This window comes from Coptis chinensis, chromosome 3, assembly GCF_015680905.1.
Source record: "Coptis chinensis isolate HL-2020 chromosome 3, ASM1568090v1, whole genome shotgun sequence".
Taxonomy (NCBI): Eukaryota; Viridiplantae; Streptophyta; class Magnoliopsida; order Ranunculales; family Ranunculaceae; genus Coptis; species Coptis chinensis.
Window position 1 is genome coordinate 67,581,660 of NC_141458.1, and position 24,544 is coordinate 67,606,203.

At 41.0% G+C, this 24,544-nt stretch overlaps 2 protein-coding genes across 2 annotated transcripts; both read right to left on the reverse strand.

The window, feature by feature from the left end:
* Nucleotides 1-17,068: 17,068 nt before the first annotated feature.
* On the reverse strand, nucleotides 17,069-17,998 carry LOC147510504 (uncharacterized). The gene is made up of 2 exons (XM_086598158.1): nucleotides 17,942-17,998; nucleotides 17,069-17,851 (listed from the first exon to the last, which is right to left on the reverse strand). Exons 1-2 carry the CDS (start codon nucleotides 17,996-17,998, stop codon nucleotides 17,069-17,071), a joined length of 840 nt encoding a protein of 279 aa, XP_086454284.1.
* A 262-nt stretch (nucleotides 17,999-18,260) lies between these two features.
* Nucleotides 18,261-22,816, reverse strand: LOC147510505 (uncharacterized). The gene is made up of 4 exons (XM_086598159.1): nucleotides 22,775-22,816; nucleotides 22,580-22,648; nucleotides 20,576-21,158; nucleotides 18,261-20,284 (listed from the first exon to the last, which is right to left on the reverse strand). The coding sequence occupies exons 1-4, from the start codon at nucleotides 22,814-22,816 to the stop codon at nucleotides 18,261-18,263; spliced, it is 2,718 nt and encodes a 905-aa protein (XP_086454285.1).
* Between the last annotated feature and the right edge of the window lie 1,728 nt (nucleotides 22,817-24,544).

Below are 24,544 nucleotides of genomic sequence, written 5' to 3' on the forward strand. Positions count from 1 at the left end.
CGAACTACACCAAGAGCATCCACTAATGAATCACCGTTCGCAATGGCGTACGGAGTAGAGGCCGTCATTCCAGTTGAAATGATAGAATCCACGACGAGAACTCAAGCTGTGGAAAGCGAGCTGAATGAGAAAATATTAGCCGCGGATTTGAATCTTGTGGAAGAAAAAAGAGAGATGGCTCGTATTCGGTTAGAGGAATACCATCGGACTCTGCAGAGACAGTATGATAAACGAGTGAAGCCACGGAGTTTCAGTGTGGGTGACTACGTGCTGCGACGTGTTACTCCAACCACCAAGAAGGAAAACGACGGGAAGTTGGGGCCAAACTGGGAAGGTCCATATGTTATCAGTAAGAAGGGTACATCTGGAACATATGGATTACAGACCACAGCCGGAGAAAAGATAGAAAGATCGTGGAATATCATAATGCTGAAAGAGTTCCATGTCTAGGACCTTTGTTTAATCTTTTCGTATTTGATAGCGCATTATCTGTATTGTTTATTTTTATGACTATGAAATAAACAAGCACTTCTTCCAAACGAGTTAGCAGTAGATAATAGAAATAAAATAAGAGATGAATATAACTGTCCCATCAAGCTTCACAGCGGTTCAACGAGAGAGCGGGGGGGGAAGAGCCCTTCGCGGACCTCATGTCCGAATCAAAATGGGGGCAACCCTAACTAGCTTCACAACTATACAAAAAGAGAGTGCGGGGGGAAAGAGCCCTTCGCGGACTTCATGTCCGAATCAAACTGGGGGCAACCGTGACTAGCTTCACAGCTGTTAAAAAGAGCGGGCGGGGAAGATCTCTTCGCCGACTGTGCGTCCGAATAACATGGGGGCAACCTTATCTAGTGTCACGCTAACTGAGTTAGCAAATGAAAATGAAAAAGAGATTGAATCAAAGTACCATATAGATCAATGGCTCCAATGCATAGCGAAATAGAAGTACGACAGATAGTAAATTACAATTCGAAAAGAGTACACAAAAGTCGATTGACACATACTACGCAAATGTAGTGTGTCAATGAAGTGTTTGTCCAAACACATAACAAAAGACATTGTTCCTCACAACACAACGATAATTGTTCAAACTAAATTACAAAGACATCTGCAAAGAAAGAAATCCGACATGGGTTCTGCTGAGGATCAGTCGTCGTTTCTTCATGACAAGTATTTTCATCTTCACCGACAGCGATGCTAGCGTCTTCATTCGTCTCCACTGGAGAAGGGTCAACGCTGGTAATGGGAGTCGTCACCTCAGTGGTAAGGGTCTCGGCAGCTTCAGGATGCACAGTTGGTGATACCAAGGGCGGTGTATCTGCAACAGAAGGAGGCGATGGAAGAAGTCGACCTGCAGCGCTAAGCTGATCGAGTTGTTGTTGCAATTCGCGTGCAATCTTCTTCGCAGCGAGACTCCGGAATCACTCCGCAGCCTCTTTGACGGCCTTATCTACTGCAGCTTGAGTGGCAAGTCTCTCCGTCTCTTTGAGGCTTTCCATTTTAGAATTGACCCCCGCTACATAGTCGCGGTGCTTATCCTCAGCCACCTGGAGCTCCTTGTGGGCCTTGACTGCCTTGATCCACAACTCGTCCCTATCCTTCTCCAGCTTAGCATACTTTGTTTTCCAGCCATCAGGGCCATGTATTTCCTGCTTCGCTGCCTCCAAATTCTCCCACGCGGTCTTTGGTAAGGCCGCTGCGACACATAGCCAATATCTAGACTCAGCTGCAGAGACATATTGGGTATAAAGGGTAGCACAAAGGATAATGAGCAAGTAAAGTCAATAACACATACCTTTTCCCATCTAGTGTAAATGGAGGCCCTATGGGAAGCAACGGTACCAGAATCTCCATAAGCTTGATCCCGAGGGAGATAAGAGCTGAAAAATAAGGAGGCGGCAACAGCTGGATTTTCCAAAGCTGAGTCTCGCGTAGTGACATCGCGGTCCCTAGCCTTGAACTTGGGATGCCACACTTCGACAGGGCCAGATGTTAAAGGACCAGCTGAAGAGGAATCTTGTCTGGGGCGGCGCGAAGGTATAGCAGACCGCGAAGGTTCATTGCGGCCAGTGGTATGTGGAGGAGTAGTGGAAGAGATTTTAGCCCTTTTGGTGGGAGGGCTCTTGTTTGACACTTCGACAAGCGCATCTCCATCAGAGTCGCTGTCCCAAAGCTTGTACTTGTTCACATCCATTTCGGTAGCAGAAGGGGAGGCGGAAGTTTGGACAAAATCGTCTTCCCACTCAGTGATAAGAGTAAAATGAATAGTCTACCTACGAATGAACTATTGATTCACTACGTAAGTAAACTAAACTTATAATTTTACGCTCAATTATCAAAGATTTCTACTCTCAATCCTGTGAGATATAGTGGAGTAGATAAGTTCGTTCCACTCCTAGTGCTCTAGCATGGATGTTTTCTAATCTAACTAGTCGTTTTTAAGTCTATGAGAGTTTTACGAAGGGAATTATACTACGATGCAACTACCCACAAGATGCAACTAGTCGATTATCTAAATAATTATGGGAAGGCTACGTTGATTCTATGATAAGGAGTTAGAGGGGGATTGATTCCACCTTAACTCAACTTAATCCACTAACGACGAATCGTCGTAATCCGAATTGAATCGCCCTTGAGAAACAATTGGTTATTCCTAATCCCTAATTATACATGGCATTTCTACCAATTCATAACTAGCATGTGAACAATTAAACCCATTCTCATGGTGAACTAATCATTTCTAGAGTGGAATAGAAAATCTGACGACTCTACGATAATCGAATCAAGCTTTCATCAAGGCTTCACAACCCCCTCTAATGGAGGTTTAGCCTTGAATCATTCATAATCATTTCCATTTAGATTAAAACTAAACATAATATAAAGCATTGAAATTTACTTAATTTAACATAATGAAATCTAATTTAATGACTAAATTAGAAATAAGGACATGAATTGAAATTAGATCTAGAATTGGAATTGACAAAATCGAAATTGATAAAGAATACTACTTTATTGATCTAATCAAATTGAAGAACAAGATCCAAAGGTTTAATCTAATAAAGGATTTGAAACTAATTAAATAAAACAATTAAATCTAGATCTAGAAGCTATTTTAATGGCTACTTTCTATTCTAAGCTATCTACCCTAATTCTCTACTATTTTATCTACCATTAACAAAGAATTAAGCTTTTGTTTTATACATTCAGATCAAAAATCGTGCATGGGCTTGGAGCCATGTTTTGGGCGGAGAATCGGGCCCAAAACCCAATCTTCGATCCAAAAGGCCTCTTCAGCTGCAGTTGGCTTCCACAGACTTTTCGTCCACTTCTGCTCCTCTGATTGGGTCAAGACTTGGACCATTGGAAAGCTCTTCCCGAGCGGTCGTTTTGACATAAGGTAGGCCTCATTCCGGTCTGAGTCCAAAAGATATGGCATTCGGAAGTTCTGCGACTTTTGCTCCTTTATCTCGCTAAAATGGCATATTTCTGCACATAATGGACTTTGAAGCCTGAAATGCATAAAAACACTTAATCAGTATTAACTCTTACTTATTATTCACATAATTGGTCTAACAAAGATGATTATTAAGGGGTTAAAACTACAGTTTTGGGCTCTTATCAAACCACCCCAAAATGAAATTTTGCTTGTCCTCAAGCAAAGATGAAAATTAGAATAAGTGACCAAAATGGAGTTCTACCTAATCTCGTTTATTTGAGTGCGATTGCATTGACCATATGCAACAAGGCCTTAAACCACTAGGAATTCCCTAGTGGGCGAGTTATAACCTCGTGAGAGTTTTCGATGAAGGTACTCACAAACTTCATCTATACTTCTGGCGACTAAGAAAATAAAACTATTGTTTCCTTATTCATGCTCAACTATCTATACATCTCTCTAGCAATTACATAAGAATAACCCGGTCAAAACCCTAAGTTAATATATGCGTAATAATCAATCATCTACAATAAACATATATACAATGATGTAGTACTATCAAATGTTTAGCGGGTTTGTTTACGAAAACTTCGGAATAAGAGTCCTTAAGTAGGTTCTCACAATAATAGTCAAGAAACAACACTCGATTTTTCCACTCAAGTTTTGCTACTCCGATTAATGCGGTGGGTACACTTTACCTTACAATCTCAATGACAACAAAGGAAGCGAGGATCAAACACATCCGCCACTTACTATCACACTAACCTATTCCTAATTGAGCTAGAGGTCTTTTATTAGGTGTTCACGGGGATTAGGCGGTGGTTTAAGAAGGAAGGAAATGGATATTCAAAAGACAAGTCCGAGATAATAGAGTCTTAGTTTATGTAACTTAGAAAAACCTTGTTATTTTCTTTTGCTTCTATACTTTGTTTCCATCCTTAGCCATATTTTTCTTTTTCTTTTCTTTGGCTTTTGACTCCCTTTTATTCTATTTTTTTTTTTTGGAGTTTTATTTTATTTCTATTTTTCTTTTCTTTGGATGGAAACTTCTTTTCTTTATTTTACGAAGCAACTAACAATTTTTTTTGTTTACCGCGGTTTTTTCTCTTCTTCTTTCTTCACTCATTCTATTCTCGGACTTATTCTAAATTGGGTAGGTTGATTTATTTTTTTTTTTTTTTTTTTGTTTTGTAACGGGGTAAAGGAATTGTGGTTTATGGAAGGGCTAATGAAAGGTTCGAGTGGCGACTAGCGGAAAATAATTCATAGGTTTGAATTTACGGCTATATCGATCCAAAGAGCGGCCTAAATTCTCACTTAGGATATGGTTTAGTGATCAAGCAAGTGGGCGTGTGATTTCTCTATCCGGATTTTACTTCTCCCTTGTGTCATTTCTCAAATGTTTATTTCATATAAAGCTTTAGGCTATATTCTCACAGGATTTGTAGAATAAGTACTCTAGCCTAGATTTGAAACTTCTTCACTAACAATCATAGATACTCATGTAATATATTTATAGATAGATGCAAAGATTATTACCTACGTATTAACCTAAGTTTCTAACAATTATTACGATCAAAGCGACTATGTGAGACTTCTAGATTGTTAAAAGCATGGAGAAAGAAACAATACCAATATTCCTAAGTGTATAGCATGACTTATTTATTTATAATTTTAAATTTTTGAAATTTTAACTAGAAAACAAATGCATATTATGTCTATCTATATAAATAACGGATGTCTTAATTACCGTGTTTCTATGCCCCCCAAACAAAAAGCATGCTTTGTCCTCAAAGCATTTAAATAAAGAGGGTAGGAAAAATACCATTGAAACGCGTGAAATTCAGGAACATCTGCAAAACAAAGTTAGAACGTACTAATATAGGAAATAAAAACTGACACAACTCTATAAGAGTTCTACCCATTATGGGGTTAACCTAATTAAATTGCTTGGGACATAAGCAGACACTAACAAGAACTAAAACTTACCTCCACTCCCGTTGTTATTAAGTCATCTTAGTCATCCTCTACTTCTATAAAGAAGTGAGGTTCCTTTGCGATCTGCCATGCTATGATAATTTGCGGGCTTCACGCCATTTATCATCTATGGTTGCTAACCTATTAAGTGCCACTTGGTCTGATGGGGTGTAGGGTGCAACTTGGTGAGGTTGTATCCGCCACCCATGCCAAGTCATTGCGGAAAGATCGAATAATACTATTGGTGGAATTCGCACCGTGTCTACCTTAATCCAATCCGTGAAAGCGTGTACAAAAAGCAGGAAAGAAATATAGCATAATCATTGAAATTAGAACAGGGCATAAGAAGGTACTTATGCCTCATGGTATGGGCTCATGCTAAACTAGACATCAAAGTCACGGGAAGGTCATAGAACCGGCGTCCATTGGCTAAAAGCAAGGAAAACGGCGCAAGTGGCGTCATTCACGGAAAAGAAAAAGCGCCATTCCCCTAAAATGTTTAGCATAATCCAAAACATAACAGTTCCTATGTTCATGGACCGGGCTACCAAGAACAACGTTATAGTCCCCTTGGTCCTCAATCTGAAAAATGCACGCCCCATAAGCCTCGTGCAAAGACTCATAAGTATAGACATGCATATTTTCGACCCAATAGCACCATGGGTCTTGTATCTCGGCCGGGCATAGCAAGTCCAAGAACAAATGCTAGCAAGAACACGGTAATTTCCATTGGTTCATCCAATGGTGATGGAGAACACTTGTTCTCCATCCGGTCTCTCAAAGAAAATGCGTTATTATAAAAATAAGATGCAAGTCTTTGGAGAATAAAGTTCAGCCGGGTCTTACCATAAGAGGTTCCCGACCAACGTATGTGATCACCTCATGAAACCAAGCACCGTAAGTAGTGCTTTGGAACAAATCTTGAAAAGACTGTTCGGTATTATTATGGGAGATGTCATCTCAAAACTACGTTACGGAATAGCTGCAAAAGCGACCGGGCTGACGCACAACGCGACAAACTGAAATTTTTCTGGTCCCGAGTCGGTAGTCGGTGGCTTCAAACTAGAGCGTGGCGCTTTTGTATTTTAAATTCCGGTAACTTAAGCGGTCGCGCTTGACTTGAAGCGGCGCTCTGAGCAAATTTTTCGACGTGAAGTGTAGAGCCCTTCAACTAGAAGCGAGTTGCGATTTTGTGAAAATGGAGGCGAAGCGTGGGAATCGCGGGTGTGAAGGGGTGAGTGATGGGGTTTAGGTGTAGTGTGAGTTGTGAGGGTAGATTGTATCAAGTTTATATAGGTTTAAAGTTGCTAGAATGGATCGGAAAAGTTGCCAAAACTAATTCTGGCGGTTTAGGAAATCCTAAAATTTCCAAACTTCAGCGGAAACAACTCATATCACGGATTCTAATTCAAACCCGGTATCTCTTATTTGGATTTTATGATTGAATGTACCTATTTAATCTAGATTTCATCCTACAATGATTCTCAATCATAGATAGGCCTAAACTCCATATTTTCACCTTACTCCTCGCATGATGAATTCTAACACTAGGGTTTTATAAAAAAATACAGCTTGAAATGATAAAACCACCCCCAAACAAGTTGGGAAGGTGGGATCAATATGAAACAAGCACACATACTGAAAATAACCCCTTATATTATAATTTTCATTCGGAGGTCCTTTCACTTACAAAATTCAAATTACGAGAATAAAAATTTCATTACAATAAAAACAACAAAAATAAATAAAAACAACAACTTATAAAACAAAAATAACTACCACTATCACTCCTCATCCTCTCTAAACTCCTCGCCAGTGGTGGCTGAGGGCACAGTCTCTAGTGGTGGCTCCTCGGGCTCGGAAGGTCCGGCAGCGATGGATCGCCGTCGGCGGCGCTCATGCCTCGTAGGCTGTGTCCTCGAGGCGAGTCCGTATGAGGTGGGAAGCGTGCTAGCATATCCACTCTAAACTGGCGCTGGGCTTCCATCTCGACCCTGCCTTCTCCCATCTCTCATCCTCCCTCAGGTGCGGATCTCGAAGTTGTGATGAATGGTGGCCTGTCGAGTCCGGAGGTCTCCGAGAGAGTGTTTGAGTGAACGATGCCCCTATGAAGCATAGTCATGCGCTCAGCATCAGACCAACACCTCTGGAAGGCATCCGTATCAAAGCAAGTGCCATCCTCCTCATCCTCCTCCGAATCATCCTGCTGTCCCCCAGCCTCCTCTTCTTCTTCCTCTCTATCCTCAGCCCTCCTCCATACTTGTTGGGCACACTCCCTATAGATACGCGGGTTACGGTGCAGGGTAATGTAAATCCTCTCAGATGCAGGAGTTGCTTTCATCTTCAGCATGATCTTAGTAATAAGCACAGGGAGAGGTGCCAAAGACCTTCCGAACCCCCTAATAATGTTCAGCAAAAACTGCAGGATGCAGAAATCATACTTCTGCTCCTGGAGTACCCATAGGACGTGGAGGCAGGTCAGACCGATGTCACTGACCTTGTCCTTGCCTAGGACATTCCGACCAATCCAGCGAAAGCCGGTTGGTTGGTCCCGGGGATGCTGGCGAACAATGGGAGTTTGGATTGTAACTCCCATTGATGACAGTAACGCCCATCAACGGCTCTACCCCGTCAAACTGAGGATCCTGTAAAGTGGCATCCAGATTGATTCTAGGCGGAATGCCTAGAATCTCGGTAACAACCCGTAGTCAACTCCGCTTCTCTTCCTGACCATCACAAAAATCCTACTCCCCTCCAACTCCCTAGTGTTGTAGAATCGTCGGACCAAGTCTTCGTGGTAGAAGTCTTCGGTCGAGTACCAGAGACTATTCCAGTCTCTACTAGCCATTTCGTCACCGTAAAACGGCGCGAAATGGTCGGCAGTGAAAACTTGCTCCGGTATGATTCGGCGTTGAGCCATCTAGTGTTTGGAATGGAGTGAGGGTCTAAATCTGATGTGGTGGTGGTGGATTAGCTTGACCGACCTAAAGAACAGTGGTGGTGATGGAGTGGTGGCGGCGCAGCACCAATTTTTATAAATTTCGGTGGTTTTCTTGGTATAAATCGGTGGGGTTTGTGGTGGTTGTTGTTTGAAGTCGATTTGGGGTTGGGATTTGATTTTTGGCGTGGGTTTATGGTATTTCTTTTTAATTTTTATTTTCTAGGTTTGGAGGTTTGTTAATGGCGGTGGAAGATGAAAATGATGAACTGTTGCTAAAAAAGAAGGTAAAAGCGCCTCTCCATGTGCGCTGGTTGGGTTGTTGAATGAAAAATCGAAATTTTCGATTTTTTCGATTTTTTTTTCGTGAATTTCAAATCAAAATTCCCGCTTCGTTACATGTCCGATTTTTGCGAATGAGATATGGAAATGATCAGGAGAGAGTTTCCTATCCAATGATCCATAAAACACTCTATTCCGACTTCGGATGACATACGAGATAGTGGAAAATGCCTCGAAGTGCGTGCATGACGTAAGTTATGCGAACGAATGAAATCTAACTAAATAGATCATGTCAATCCGAATCGTAATACAATAAAACGGCCTAAGCAACTCTAATGGGACATAAAACATTTTAGTGCGGAAACACGAACACCCACCCCAAACAAATTTTTTTTTGTGAAGAAGCTTAGAAAATTTGTTTTTAGCGATGGTCTTTTAGAGTCGATTCGAGACTTCCTAGATTACTATGTTTATTTTTATTTTTTTATTTTTTATTTATTTTTTAGAAGAAAAAACAATAAGCAATAAAGACATAATTCACACCATAGAAAACATGACTCAAAAATCCGAGAAAAACATGCAAGAGTGGAAAACGTGAACTATGTGAACCGTGGACTTAGGATCCGGTACTTACAGCCACACACTCCATAGGGAGGGCCCGGTTACCTTAATGGTGCACTCACCAATATATTGGAATGAAAGGAAATGCACCAACACAAAAATTTGAGTCGTTTATAGTCAGATACTCAAGACTTTATCTAAAACATATGTATGAACATGCAGTTGATCATATATCAACAACCGAAATAGTTGTGGATCATTCCATAAATAAATATCACAGAAAAAATATCCAAACACAATGAAGCACCAAGATTTCCCTCGACCGACCTAGTGGAATCCAAACGAAGTCGGGATAACCCTATTGTGTAACTTATCATGCACCTTCTTTTCATTTTTGAATCGTGGGTGTTTTAGTAAATAAGTGTGGAAAAAGTGAATGGTTGTGGAGGATATGGTGGATATGGATAAGTTTTAGAAAGACAGCGACACATGCCTGATGAGGATGTGGTTTTGGCAATCGAACTTCATTCATTGTGTGTGTAGGGGCTGTCTCAATTCTGAAAATGAAGGTGTCAAATAGTTTGTCCTTCGAAGTATCTGTTTGCTAGGAGGATTTAAAAATTATGAAGCCACGGGGGAGAAACAAAAGGATCGAGTGCAAACTTCGAGATTCCTTTGAAAGGGTGGAAGGAGGGGAATCGAGGTGGATGTTGTGCAAGTTAGTTCTTGATAGGGTGAATTGTCACCTACTCGAAGAAACTCATCAAATTCCTTATCAAGATTGGTTATATCCACATTACTATGGTAGTCCTCTACATCTTTGAGAAAGTCATCTATCCCGTCCTCATCAATAATATGTGTATCGACTAGTGTAGGAATGGAAATATTGGAGTCTGACTTTCCAAAGGAAAGAATTTTGGGCATATGACTATCGGGGAACGTGTTGTTGAAATAATCTCGAGCAAAGCTCTCGATCATGCTAACCTGTCCATCCATAGGCGAATCGGGTAATCGTGTGTCCTTGTTTTAAAACATTGACTTCAACAAAGATGGCCAAAAGACATGGACATTGAACCATCCACGGCAATTAATGGCGCGTTGGCGGTTGCCGGAAAGGGCGCCTTAAAAATAATCGGGACGAGTCGTTAGCGACTTAACGTATCGAGGACTACAAAATCAGCCGGATAGTAGAAATCCGAACTTTTACCAACACATTTTCGACTACACCCTTAGGATACTTAATAGACCGATCGACTAATTGCAAACGTCATTTTAGTGGGTTGCATCTTGTCTAGACCTATTTGTCTATACAAATAAAATGGGAGTAAGTTAACACTAGCCCCGTGTCTAATAACGCGTCGTCGTATAGGAATCTCCTAAGGTGCATTATGCTGATGGGGCGACCGGGGTCCTTGTACTTAACAATTCCATTATGTTCAGATAAGGTTGGGAATTGTTACGTTAAAAGGCGTCTTTTGGTATATTTATCTTACGCCTAGTAGTACAAAATTCCTTAAGAAACTTAGCATGATATGGTAGCTTTTAATAGCTTCGAGGAAGGGAAGGTTTATAGTTAGATTCTTGAAAACGTCCCCTAATCTCCTCGTAATTTGTATCCCTAGTTAACATGGCTAATTTTTGTGGAAACGGTGGTTTCTGTCTATATTTAGCAATGGTATCACTGGATGTTTAACGTGGCTTTATGTTTCTTAGGTTGTGTTGTGGCGGTACCTCTACGGTGGTAGGCTCTTGAGTTTCTATTTCGTATCTAGTAAAATAGCGGTGTAGTTGCTATTGGTGGGGTAACTATAGGCATAGTTACCTTGTTATCAACCACTCTGCCGGAGCGGAGAGTGGTGATGGCATTTATCTCACCTACATTTTCATATTCATTACTAGTATTATCGGTGACCTCAAAGGTTGTGTTTGTTGTTTTAGGATTAGGTATTATGCGTTACACGGAAACACACCTTTGGGTTGGGCTTTATCTTGAGCCAACCGTTGGGTTAAATTATTAACGGATTGTAGAAAGGCTTTGGTTAGATTGAGCCATGGTTTGGAAAAGTTTTGGCTCACTTGTATGAAGGTGTCAAGGCGATCGGTTGGGTGGGTGTAGTGTTCACGGGTGTTATTCTTTGGAACTATTTCCGTGAATTATTTATTGGTGGATTTTGATAGTTATTATTTACGGAACGATACCTCTATTAGCATTATAATTATTATAATTACCTTGACCTTGTGCTTGACCTTGTCGAGGTTGCACTTGGTTGTTATAATTATTAAAATTACCCCGACCACTATCCTTGTCTTGGTGGGGCTTGGTTAAAGCTTTGCGTGGCCTAACATATTGATTATTGTACCGCGAGGTGTGACTTGTTGGTTATTTCTCCAACCGAAGTTGGGATTTTGTCTCCGCGGCGTTAGGTTCACTATTAATGGAACAAGCCTGTTCATAGGCTATAGGGACGATGGGAATCGGGATGCTCGGGACTCCAACAGAAAACTACATGGATTTGAATTTACATTCATAACGGGGATTGGCTTTTGTTGTACGTAAAATGGCATCTACCTTTTTAGTGAGGGATTCAATCGAGTTTTAAGCTCGGGATCCGATTTAACCTCAAACATACCGGTAGCCTTAATCGTGGAAGAAGAACTAGCCGGGGCGGGGATATCATCACTACCCCCAGTTGTTATTTAAGCTTAGTTTGATCCTCTAAAAATTTATAAGCCTCAGAGGCTCCTTTACTTAAGAAACTACCCCCATTCATTATGTCAAGGACTTCTTTATGGTGATGTTTGAAGTCCTTTGAAAAACACGAACTAACGTGTCTTTTGCTAAGTTATGGTGTGGACACTCTATAAGCGGTCGGTGAAACGATTCCAAGCCTCAAAAATGATTCATGAGGATTTTGTCGAAAAAGAAATGAATCTTGGAAAGCATCTCATCCGTCTTTAGGGGTGGGTAAAATGTTCCATAAACAAATTTGAACAAGTTTAGCCCACGAGTCCACGAGAATTAGGGCTTTGGGCGGTTAACCAAGACGCCGCCTTATCGGGCTAGGTGAAAGGGAATACCCTTAATTTAATTTGTTCCGTTACCAACCGTAGGATGGTGGAATGTTGTTAAGACTTGTTCAATCCTACGCGTGTCTTTGGTAAGGTTTTCATGGTCTAAACCATGAAACACGGGTAACAAATTAAAATATTTGGAGGGATTCTGAAATCCCCGGTAGGTCCGCTAGAACGATGCAAGATTTGGGGCTATCGCCAAGGCTTTGTAGAAGTCCGAGAGAGGAGTCTCTCTTTCTTCCCCATTATATCGGTGGTGTGTGTGATATAGTAGCTAGAGGTGTAGTTTGTGGTATACTAGATAGACTTGTTTGTTGATGTTGTTGTGTATTTACGTTAGGTGTTTTGTTCGCCAAACCTTAATCTCATGCAAGGCTAAGTCGAGCTTAACTAAACATGCAACACTCCAAACAATTCTGATGTACTAGTATAAACCTCTAACGAGGAGATCGCGAGGTGTGGAAGAAAGGAATACCGATTAAGGTCCTTGCTTCGCTTATGAATAGCGTCTTGTATGCAGCGTGTTCGGTGTATATAAGAGAATAAAACACTGAAAAACTTGACAACTCGAAGTTCAAGCAAACCTGTGGAAATCCGAAATTTCTAAGAGCGGCCTTTATCTTATGCTGGCGCTCTATGTAAATTCGAAAGTCCAGTAACTTAGCGGGGTCGCTCGGTGTATTGATCAAATTCCAAGAACATAGCGGGTCGCTCTCTTTGAAGCGTGGCCTTCGATTATATTTTCTCGAATTTTTCCAAAACTGAAACGCAACCACGGTATGAATCAAACAAGGGTGGGTGGGTGAAATGGGACTTAAAATTACTAATTCTATTATGAAAACAATACTAAAGTGCAACTAAGATGGCATAGCCCATTTTGATAAGAGTAAAATGAATAGTCTACCTCTGAATGAACTATTGATTCACTATGTAAGTAAACTAAACTTATAATTTTACTAATTATCAAAGATTTCTACTCTCAATCCTATGAGATATAGTGGAGTAGATAAGTTCGTTCCACTCCTAGTGCTCTAGCATGGATGTTTTCTAATCTAACTAGTCGTTTTAAGTCTATGAGAGTTTTTCTGAAGGAATTATACTACGATGCAACTACCCACAAGATCAACTAGTCGATTATCTAAATAATTATGGGAAGGCTACGTTGATTCTATGATAAGGAGTTAGAGGGGATTGATTCCACCTTAACTCAACTTAATCCACTAACGACGAATTAATCGTAATCCGAATTGAATCGCTTCCCGAGAACAATTGGTTATTCCTAATCCCTAATTATACATGGCATTTCTACCAATTCATAACTAGCATGTGAACAATTAAACCCATTCTCATGGTGAACTAATCATTTCTAGAGTGGAATAGAAAATCGGCGACTCTTTACGATAATCGAATCAAGCTTTCATCAAGGCTTCACAACCCCCTCTAATGGAGGTTTAGCCTTGAATCATTCCATAATCATTTCCATTTAGATTAAAACTAAACATAATATAAAGCATTGAAATTTACTTAATTTAACAATAATGAAATCTAATTTAATGACTAAATTAGAAATAAGGACATGAATTGAAATTAGATCTAGAATTGGAATTGACAAAATCGAAATTGATAAAGAATACTACTTTATTGATCTAATCAAATTGAAGAACAAGATCCAAAGGTTTAATCTAATAAAGGATTTGAAACTAATTAAATAAAACAATTAAATCTAGATCTAGAAGCTATTTTAATGGCTACTTTCTATTCTAAGCTATCTACCCTAATTCTCTACTATTTTATCTACCATTAACAAAGAATTAAGCTTTTGTTTTATACATTCAGATCCAAAAATCGTGCATGGGCTTGGAGCCATGTTTTGGGCGAGAAATCGGGCCCAAAACCCAATTCTTCAAATCCAAAAAGGCCTCTTCAGCTGCAGTTGGCTTCCACAGACTTTTCGTCCACTTCTGCTCCTCTGATTGGGTCAAGGCTTGGACCATTGGAAAGCTCTTCCCGAGCCGGTCGTTTTGACATAAGGTAGGCCTCATTCCGAGGTCTGAGTCCAAAGATATGGCATTCGAAGTTCTAACTTTTTGCTCCTTTATCTCGCTAAAATGGCACATTTCGCACATAATGGACTTTGAAGCCTGAAATGCATAAAAAACACTTAATCAGTATTAACTCTTACTTATTATTCACATAATTGGTCTAACAGTATAATTATTAAGGGGTTAAAACTACAGTTTTGGGCTCTTATCACTCAGCAACACGAGAGTACGAAGGATGAAGAGTGTCCGCGGTAGTAGTCTTAGTCTTAGCAGCAGCGGCACGTTGGGCAACTGCTCGTGAATGAAAGATTTTGGTGGTATAGTTGAAAGACTTGTAAGCCGGGCGCTTTCTTTTTTGAGGAGGGGATGGTTTGGGCTTTCTTTCTTTCTTTGAAATTTGAGGCGATAAAGGGGCCTTGGTATTTGCCAATGTGTTTTAGAGAAGGGTCAAGTAAGAGAGGAGTGGCTTTTTCAGGATCAATGCCGAGGACTTCGCACTGTGCACTCCCTAGTTTGCGCGAAGGGATTGGAAAATTTCAGAGTAAACACCGTTGTATATCTGGGATCACGAATCGGGTCTCCAACCTACATCACCAAGAATAAAGACAAATTAAAGACAAGTGAGACATAAATACCGCGACTCATAAAGGCTTACTTACCACTTGTTAGGAAATGGAGATGCCTCAGAGAAACTTCCGAAGGGAGGTCCGCGGATAAAAACTACCGCATTACATACAACGGATGCGGTGCCACACCTTGTCAGAAGTGGTGATGTGAAGAAGGAAAGATTTCTTTTGTGGACGAGTGCAGAAGGATTGATATCCCACACTCCCCAGTTTAGTACTTTTTTTTATATAGAAGTGGGCAAGGATATCGCGGAGTTGGATTTTGGGGGAGTGAGTCTCATTGTAGTGGTTGGCGGCATACATAACACGCCAGAAGTTACCTATGCCTTGGCACGGAGGAATGTTGAAATGGTTACAGACCTCGACGTCAAGAAGAGTCAAGGGGAAGCACAGACCAGCCGCTATCTGTCCTACAGTAGCGACGAGATAACCGGGGCGCGGTGGTACCAAGTGAGGAAAGTGGGTGACGCTAGACACGTGTTCGAGAATAATGTCACCAGGTATGCCATAAGCGGCTTTAACGGCATCTAGATTGGGTATGCGGTAGTAGGACAGCGGTGGAGGCAGAGAAGGTTTCCTACCAGAAGTAAATGGAACAGCGGTGGGATCGGTAGAGTCAGAAGCCGGGGATTCAGATCGGTCCGCAGAGTGATGGCTAGATCTAGGGGTAGAGGATCCATATTTATCAGATTTGGTGGCAGAGGATTGGGTGGAGGAGATAGCCTCACATTCCGATGAAGACATGATGGAAACAGTGCTAAGAGGGAAGTTTGCAAAAAGATAGATACGCAATCTTAGAAAGGAAGAAAGTGAGGAACTACCCTCCCAAAAACAGTGAATAACACAAATAATGAGAGGAAAGGAAAACAAATTAAAGGGTAAGACAAACCTGTAACGATAGAGGGCCAAGGCAATGGAGGTCATAGAACCAAACCGTGCTGGAGAGCTACCGAAGGAAATGACGAGGGGAAGGTGAGGGAAGAATTTGAAGAAAAGGAAGTTGAAGAGATGGTGAGGGTTTACTGTTTTGAGGGTTTTGAGAGAAGAGAGAGGTTTGAGCGGGATTTGAAGGGGCAGGAACAAAAGGGTACTAACCAACAAAGAACCAAGGAAATGGGGACACGTATAGTCTCAATTTTTGAAGGGGCAAAGTATGAGGCGCGTGCGCCGTATTTACAGGTGGCAGTACAGAAAAAGCACATGGAACACGTGCTGGGCGAAAGAAGATAAGGGGACAGAGTGGGAGGGTCAGGAAAGAGAAGTATTCCGCGGAAGGTGTATGAAACGAGAAAGGGTAGTTCTCGGCCCCATTGTCGTTCGTAGACCATCAATAAGATCGAGAGAGGGCATCTGTATAGGACGTATACATGACCTAGGAGGTTAGTGGTAACTATGGGACCGGATGCGGTAGAGCTGGGGAAGACAGGTTGCACAGGATCAGATCCGCGGTATCCCAACCGTTCTGGAACTGCTGCGAGACGTGGAGAAAGGAAAGCGGAACCATAACTGCAAGATAACTGCCGCGATACGTGGAGGGAGAGGGGACCATGGAGGAAAAAGGGGGATAAAAAGAAAGAAGGGTGAGAAAAAGAGAGAGAGAGAGAGAGAGAGAAGTAAGAGAGGACGAGAGAAAGACTTGTGAGATTATAGGTTGTAATACTAGCTTATACATGAAGTTCATGTGATAGAATATGAAAGTAGGTGTACAAACCTTCCTTCTGTGAGTTCTGCCCTCCATACTCGTGTTTGCCAATCTATTGCTTCCTTTGCTTAACTACAATGAAAAACTGAAAAAGAAATCCCAAATTATGAAACCAAGAACCCCATTAACTTTTTAAGAAAAATTTAGAATGCTTCAAATAGATTATTTAAGAAGCATAAAAATATATCTATAGATTACCTAGTTCGACAAACCATCTTGGTGTAAGAAACAATACTTAATATATAATAGATATGAAACAAATGATGAAACGATAATCAGAATAAAAAAGAATTCTTATGGTTTTGTCTTTGAGAAAATAACTCTGGCACAAACTGTGTTTCAAGTTAAGCAACTTCCACAATAATCGAAGATAGTTCAACATAAGTTGATTATAACAGAACTTCTGGGTACACGATATTTGTGGTACAGCTAGAAGAGTTTGGTGGAAGGACTACACTGATTCTCTTTGAAGATGTGCATCTGGAGAGTGCCACGTATAACTAGCCATGGCTGAATACAGGAGTTCGCAAATCTATCCCAACATACTTCATTGATTGTCATATCGTACGCAAGTCTAACTTGGAATTGGCGGCGTGTCATTGGAATGGCCATCTCTGTAGATGAAGGTGTCAAAGAGATTCTTGGTAAAAGGGCTGGCTCGCCTGCATGTTCCCCGGTTATAATCACTGCTTCAATCACTTTAGGGGCACATTGAAGAACAATAAGCCGTGTTCCATTGCAAAGGCCATCTTTGGGTCTAATGTTTCTGAGCAACATAATTGGGTACCCAAGTTTCAACTTGAGTCTGAATGGAGGTAAACTGGATGGGTCAAGTGAGTTGAGGAACTCACTTGGATATTCGCCAACAGGTGCAGGAGACTTATCACTGTTCTGCCTTTTCTTAGACTGAGAGTCGGCAACATTTGGAGTTGAGTTGTTTGTTTTCCTTTTTTTTGTGGGCTGGGATTTACAATCACTACCAACAGCTTTATCTACAGCCAAATATTCGATAACTTCGCCAGGAAACAAACTCAAGGCCATATCATTAATATCCTTGACATCATCGTTTCTTGCAGCTAGAATAGTACGTTCTCTGAGGAATTCTGCTGAGGTCGTGCCCTCCACGTCCAATCGAGGGTATACATAGAAAATGAGGTCTTTGGGATCTATACAACTTTGCAGCTCAACTGTTTCAGCTGGATTTGTTCCTATCTACACGATCAATTAAAAATAAAGTGCTTAGTTCAACGTTGAGATTTGCGCCAAAAACATTTCAAAGGCAATGATGTTATAAGTATTTACCTCCGTAAGATAACTTCCAAAGTCTATGTTATCTGGATCCGACATGTCCAGACGCATGTTTTGAAACAGATGCAAAACGTGCACATGCCTCCAAAGTTGAGACCTACGCAAAGATGCAGCAACAAAATCTTCACGGGCCCCTTTTGGTACAACAGGCAACGTTTGCCGGAAATCCCCCTAGGATAACGGTTATTCCACCGAAAGTTTTCTTGTTTTCATAGATATCTTGAAGTGACCGATCAACGGCTTCAACGCAGTATCTATGTTGCATTGGGACTTCATCCCAAATTATAAGTTTTGCCTCTCTAAAAAGGCTGGCCTACAATGAATCTTTGGAAAATCCACACATGGTGTCGTTGAAGACGTTAAGGGGCAAGCTAAATGTTGAGTGAGCAGTGCGACCCCCAGACAATAGCAAAGATGCAATTCCAGAGGAAGCCACCATTATAATGATATTACTAATACAACGACATGACGCTGCAATTGTATTATACAAAAATGTCTTCCCTGTACCGGCGGCTCCATTCAAGAAAAATATCTTCCCTTGACCATTGTGTACGGATTCTGTCACTGCATTAAAAGCATTGTGTTGGTCTTCATTGAGACGGCTAATATTAGCATCCGTTGCTTCTTGTAGGCCATGCTGGTGAAGTTGTTGCTGCTCCCAAATGAGTTTGTTTCCAACTACATGGCTCCAATTTTCCTGTGGGAGGGGCATGTCAGGGAAATTTGATAGATCCTTCCCACTTTCTTGAAGGAGTTGTTCCAACAAAACAAAACCGTGAGTCCGTAACTTCGGGCCCTCGGATGGATTCTCTATAAGAAACTTAGTTTTCATCCTGTGTGGAAGGTCGTCACATATATTCACTGCAAATTTGTTCCACAATACTTCTGGACATGTTGGAGAGCACTCTGTTAGGATAATGCTGAACAATCGGCGTAGTTGATACCCAGTCCGCATGCAAGATGCCTCCTGCAAACATTGGTTCCACTCTTCATCATCTTCCAATAGACCTCGCGCAATACATGCTGCCTTGAAGGTACCGAATGGAACACCGTCCACCAATTTAAGTGACTCGAATGATGTGGGCCCTTTAACAACAGTTAACAGCATGCGCAGATAAAAACGCTCCCCGGCATTAGGTTTTTCAAAAAACATTCGACCGATAGCAAAACAACTGCCTCGACACCTAGGGGTCCATTTTTTGAAGCCCTTGTTGTAAACGAAGGCTCCAGGCATTTCTAGATAAGTTAACTCGTGGGTTTTTGGATTTTCAGCACAACATTTGAAGAATGCGGTTAGAGTTGATTGTTGATGTTCAGCTCGAGCGAGAATTTCATCCATTGGTTCGGTTGGGTTGTACAGAACCCGATGCATCCCAGGCAAATGTATTGCTAAGCGAACAACGTTGGGCACCTCTTGGTGCATGTTAAACTCTAGAAGCCGCCATACAGCTTCTTGTGGGCCGATATACCTCGCATCGATGTATTGTTGTATCTCATCATTTGCTCCAGTTAACACCATGGTTGTTTTGTCAAAACCCTTGTAAATGTATTTATGGATATATTTGACTGCCCTAACTGATGCACACACCTCAACATTAATGTGGCAATCAAACAACTCAGATAGGTACGGATTATATGGAGCAACATTGCGGTTGGTAACTTTATATTTCTTGCGCTTGTACACTCTGCTGGTGTTGCGACGCATATAAAGCGGGTATCCTTCTTGATCCATTGTTGTCTTCTCTGCAAATTCCCGCGGGTATTGGAACCTGCAATGACCATCTTGTATGCAGGGCGCTTTTGGATTTTCAGAACCACACGGACCATGAATCATACATTTCATAACTATTTGAAAGAGAGCCGGCTGTGTGTCAGAATCGGGAATCTCAGCAGAAACTATTTGATCGACTTGTTCAGTGGTACGAATCTTGTCTTCATGTTGGAGGAATATGAGAGTGTGCATGTGTGGAAGACCATGCTTTTGGAATTCAATGGTGTAAACATGTGCGACCGCGCGACCGAAAATGTGTTTCTTGGTGATTTCTTCCATGATTGCTCTACGCTTCATCTCAAACACACGCGCAACTAACGTGGGTTTATCAGTTGATTTTTGATGGCTCTTAAGCTCCATTAGAACTTTTGGCCAATTCGGATTCGCGGTTGCTGTAAGGAAAACATCCGGATGTTTATTGTACCGTGTGATGGCCATTGAATCCTGGTAAATCTCGTATATATGCCTTGGGCTGCCTGTATAAGACGATGGCAGGATAACACGTTGCCCAACTTGACCTAGATGCAGCTCCTGTGCTGCAATATCTATTAATCCCTGGTACAACTCTGCACGAATCTCAGCTTGGTGATCTCTAAGAAAATGCACGCGGTTCTAGTCTGTTGCAGCCCAAGCATCGACTAAAAATTGTTGGCCTAGGGCGCCCGTGTTCAAAACAGGGGAATACTCTGATGGGCGATCAAACATACAATAAGCATAGTATTGCGCTTGTGTCAAGCGCACATTGGTGGGACAATTGTTAATGACGTTCCATTAACGCAAGTCAGGGGACCAACCGAGATCCCCTCGCGAAAAGAGAAGAACATAATGGAGGGGCGAATATGCGGGGTTACACTCACTGATCCTTTCTAACCCACCTTCTCGCAAGCGAAGAACAATATCTCGCATGCTAGCAAATGCACTCCCCTCGCCTAGCAAAATCACAGCTATTTCTGTTGTGGACGGAAGGTTGTAGCGACGACGGTCACTCCCGGAGCTATAATGAAGGCGGGCTGGGACGTTGTTATTTGCAGAATCAGTTGCATTTAAAATCTCAAAAGCATTCATATACAACCTGTAAAAGTGGTTGTTTTGGATAAGAGTGTCCTGAATGATGCTCAAAAGGTCCTTTGATAGTTGAGGGTTTCTACGAAGACGGTGATTCAAAGCCTCGTTTCCATCATAGAAGTAAAGTTGTGAATAGATGGGAGCCCTACCTAGAGCTGGCAGGAGTGACCCGATGCTATGGTAGAGTTCTCCATGGATGACAAATGACTGTGGACCACGTCTACTCAATACGCGTTGGTCCGGATCCACACCAAGGCTTGTAAAAGCATTACATGCATTATATGCACGAATGTGCTCACGGAATGAGGTTGTGCGCCCATCATTTCCTTCATATAGTGAGTGGAGAGCAGGTGGTAACGGCGAGAGCAATGGTAGCTAGACTTTTCCTTGTAGATAACACATACCAAATTTAGGGTTTTTTTTGGATGACTGTTTCAATTTCTCAGCCATCCAGTGAAAAGTTGAACAATGTGGGCAACAAACATCCATCCGTTCTAGAAAATGGTGTCCTTCTGGCAAATCAGTCAATGGTTTCGCTAGGAGATTTGTTGTAGCGCCTTCGCTAATGCAGTCTGAATCAAATGGATTCCACATTTCTTCCCCATACGCATTTGCAGCCGTACAATTGGCTCTTTCGTAGCATCGCTCAGACTGGGTACTGTAGATGAAAAAGTATTTAGTATATGAGTTTTCTCCAAAATAGTACCAAGCTTTGAGCGGGTAATCCGAACAGTAGAGAAAATACGTACTTGAAGAATTTTGAGGAGGATGGTCTTCTTTGACTAACACACAGGGGTTGATCAAAGGTGCCAACATCCTTAATTTTTTCTCAGAATAGAACGTCATTCTCTCGTGTGTAGTCCCCTTTAGATGATGACCTAACCAAATGCGTGATTGTGTAATGCCGTGGTTTTGGAGCGGAACAGAAAACTTTGTTCTTCCTGTTATTATGATTTTCATTCGGTGTTGATGCTGAACCGCCAACAATAGGTGCGTAGCAAGCATCCCGATGAGTGTTTGGTGGCACATAGGCACACTTAATTAAAGTTGACCTAGGAAGGCGGGACATTTTCTCCCTGTCGCTTCGGGCACGACACGCAAGTGTTTTTCGGTTTGGTGTCACGATTGGGCTCAAATGGATGCAAATATCTTGAGATGATAGTTGCATGCCATGAGATGTGGATGAAGACAAAAGACGCTCTCTTTCTCTTCGAGCACGTTGTGCAATGGTGTGTCGAGAAAGCATAGGAGGAGCAAATCTTGGAGCAAGCTGGCGTTGGAGCTGCACTCGTGCCGCTTCATTTGAGTTTGCACAGTTCTTTGAATAGCAATTAATTATTGTCAGCATAGTTTAAACGAAACGCTATAACCGGAATAAGAGTTGGTAGCATCGAAAACAACATGATATGGTCGTAATAAGACATTGTGTTAACAACAACACAATAATCCAATATATATTTTTGTGTGTTTAGAAACCGGGGAAGAAGACACACGCACAATGGGTTCATTAATAGTTTAAGGCAAAAAGTGTATAATGGGTAACAAAACAAAATAAAGACATGTGCAGGGAATAAACAATTAACAAAATATATGATGTAAAAAAATACAAACGTACGTTAATGTCGTTAACCGCTTCAGATGGAAGTTGCTCCCTCGCCCTTGATCGATGAACATGTAAGACCGACTATGGGTAAAAAAAGAAAGTAGGCAGTTTTTCGGTTGAGTTAGTAACTGGGATAAGATACGCTAGCATCGAACAACACTTTGCAAGGCGGAGATAAGAATTATACACATACCTCAACTTCTTTGACAATTTGAGTTCGGATTTTGTTACGTACTGTTGCCCGGTAGATCTCCACACTCCCCTTAACAGTGAAAATGTAATGTCAACCTCAAAAACACATTAAAAGTATTTATAATGAGATAGATAAAATTGCAAAGCGTCACTAATAACAAAGGCATGGGAAAAAATTGCACCGTATACGGTATACCTCAATTTCAGGAAACTGGTGCCCTCCAACCGGGTCTGCCATCTTTTTCTGAGAAGTCACAAAATTAAGAGTTAATCTAACCACAACTAACCAAGAAGTAAAAAACTTAAAAAAGGTGAGGAGAAAGAAACCAAAGTTGTCCTAAAGTTGTAATAAGATCGAAACGTAATGTAAAGGAATTTGTCAAGAAAGTTAGAAATGTCGTAAAAACAAACAGGAAAACGTGGTGCTTCTTTGCAATGCCAGTCTACGAATGACAAAGAGGAGGTGTAGCTCTTGGTGGTTTAATTTGTCCTTTTTTGGGGGAAAACGCATTCAAAGGGAGAGCCAGACTCCTATGACCTTGTGCGCTTCCAATCGATCAAGCGTATATTTATGAAGAGTAACAAAAAAAGAATGAATGTTAAGGAAACAAAAAGTGATAAGAGGAAAAAATAAGAACGAAGGAAGAAAGAAATAAAATCTAGCCAAAGCCGTTAAGTAGATAAGGAATTCGATGAAAAGAACATTTAAGAAGATGCGGTTAGAAAATAGAACAGAGACAAAAATCAAACCGAAATATTTTTCTTGTTGCCTAGTTAAAGAAGGGTACAGGTGTTTTTTGCATGGTGTGGTACGACGACCTCATACAACAGCCGATGCAAATATCAAGATCAGACTACATTTTGCAAAAAGACCCTAATTTTAATTAAAAACTCTGAGTTGATCTGTAATGTTAAAACTACTTGAGGTTAACCATTCGCAATTGAACAGCGCCAGTGTGGTCCAATTAGGTTAATCATGTGGAATCTGATTTAATCATATCACCCTCATTCCTTACATTGAGCAATGGAAGAATTCCCCAACAGCTTCCTGGCTGTTCATTTGGTTGTTAATTCAATTATTGGGTAGCTTCAGCTACATCAAGCAATGGGATAAAAAACAACGTAATCAAACTAATAACAACAAATTTGGCAAACTGAAATGACTCAAGGGGAGGGCTCTAACGAAAAAGTGAATACAATGGGCGAATTAGGTACCATTAATCCCTAGATTCTTTTTATCATCTACACAATAGGTTTAGTAGCCACTTTTAACATGACTAACCAAATTCAAATAAGCAACTTGAGCATGCAAAACAACAAACCCAGGATGAAAAAACACCCTCAAAGGGACACCAAGACTCTTATGACCGTGTGCGCTTCCAATCGATCAAGAGTACAGTTATGAAGAGCAACAAAATAAGGATGAATGCCAAGGAAACAAAAAGTGATAAGAGGAAAAAATAAGAACGAAGGAAGAAAGAAATTAAATTTGACCAAAGCCCTTAAGTAGATAAGAAATTCAATGAAAAGTATATCTAAGAAGATGCGGTTAGGAAAAGTACAGTTGCTTTTTTGCATGATGTGGTATAACAGGCTAAAACAATAGCCGATGCAAATACCAAGATCAAACTACATATGCAAAAAAACCTTCATGTTAATAAAAAAAAACTCTGAGTTGTGGAACAACATGAGTATGCAGAACAACTTACATTTTTTATTGAACCATTCCCGAGGAATAAGATGGATTTGCACCGAGTGCACCGACAATAAATAGCACCAACAATTTGTTGCCCACCGGCGCTGCACGAACGCATTAAATGCAATTTCAAGAGAACAACAACTTAGAATGGATAAACTATAACTAATAAGAAAAAGTAGATGTACTATCACAAAAGCACCATGATATAATGATAGATGTAAACTGTTTTAGGTGCCTATGCCGCTACCCTGAATCAGATGTAAACTG

Excerpts from the sequence above, each read along its gene's own strand:
- LOC147510504 (XM_086598158.1), bottom strand. The coding sequence starts at position 17,998 with ATGCGTCTGGACATGTCGGATCCAGATAACATAGACTTTGGAAGTTAT. Across the intron at positions 17,852-17,941 it reads TTGGAAGTTATCTTACGGAG|ATAGGAACAAATCCAGCTGA; the intron begins GTAAATACTTAT and ends TTGATCGTGTAG.
- LOC147510505 (XM_086598159.1), bottom strand. The coding sequence starts at position 22,816 with ATGGCAGACCCGGTTGGAGGGCACCAGTTTCCTGAAATTGAG. Across the intron at positions 21,159-22,579 it reads AAATTGTCAAAGAAGTTGAG|CTACCATTGCTCTCGCCGTT; the intron begins GTATGTGTATAA and ends GGAAAAGTCTAG. Across the intron at positions 20,285-20,575 it reads AGGTGGGTTAGAAAGGATCA|AGTTGTACCAGGGATTAATA; the intron begins GTGAGTGTAACC and ends AGATTCGTGCAG.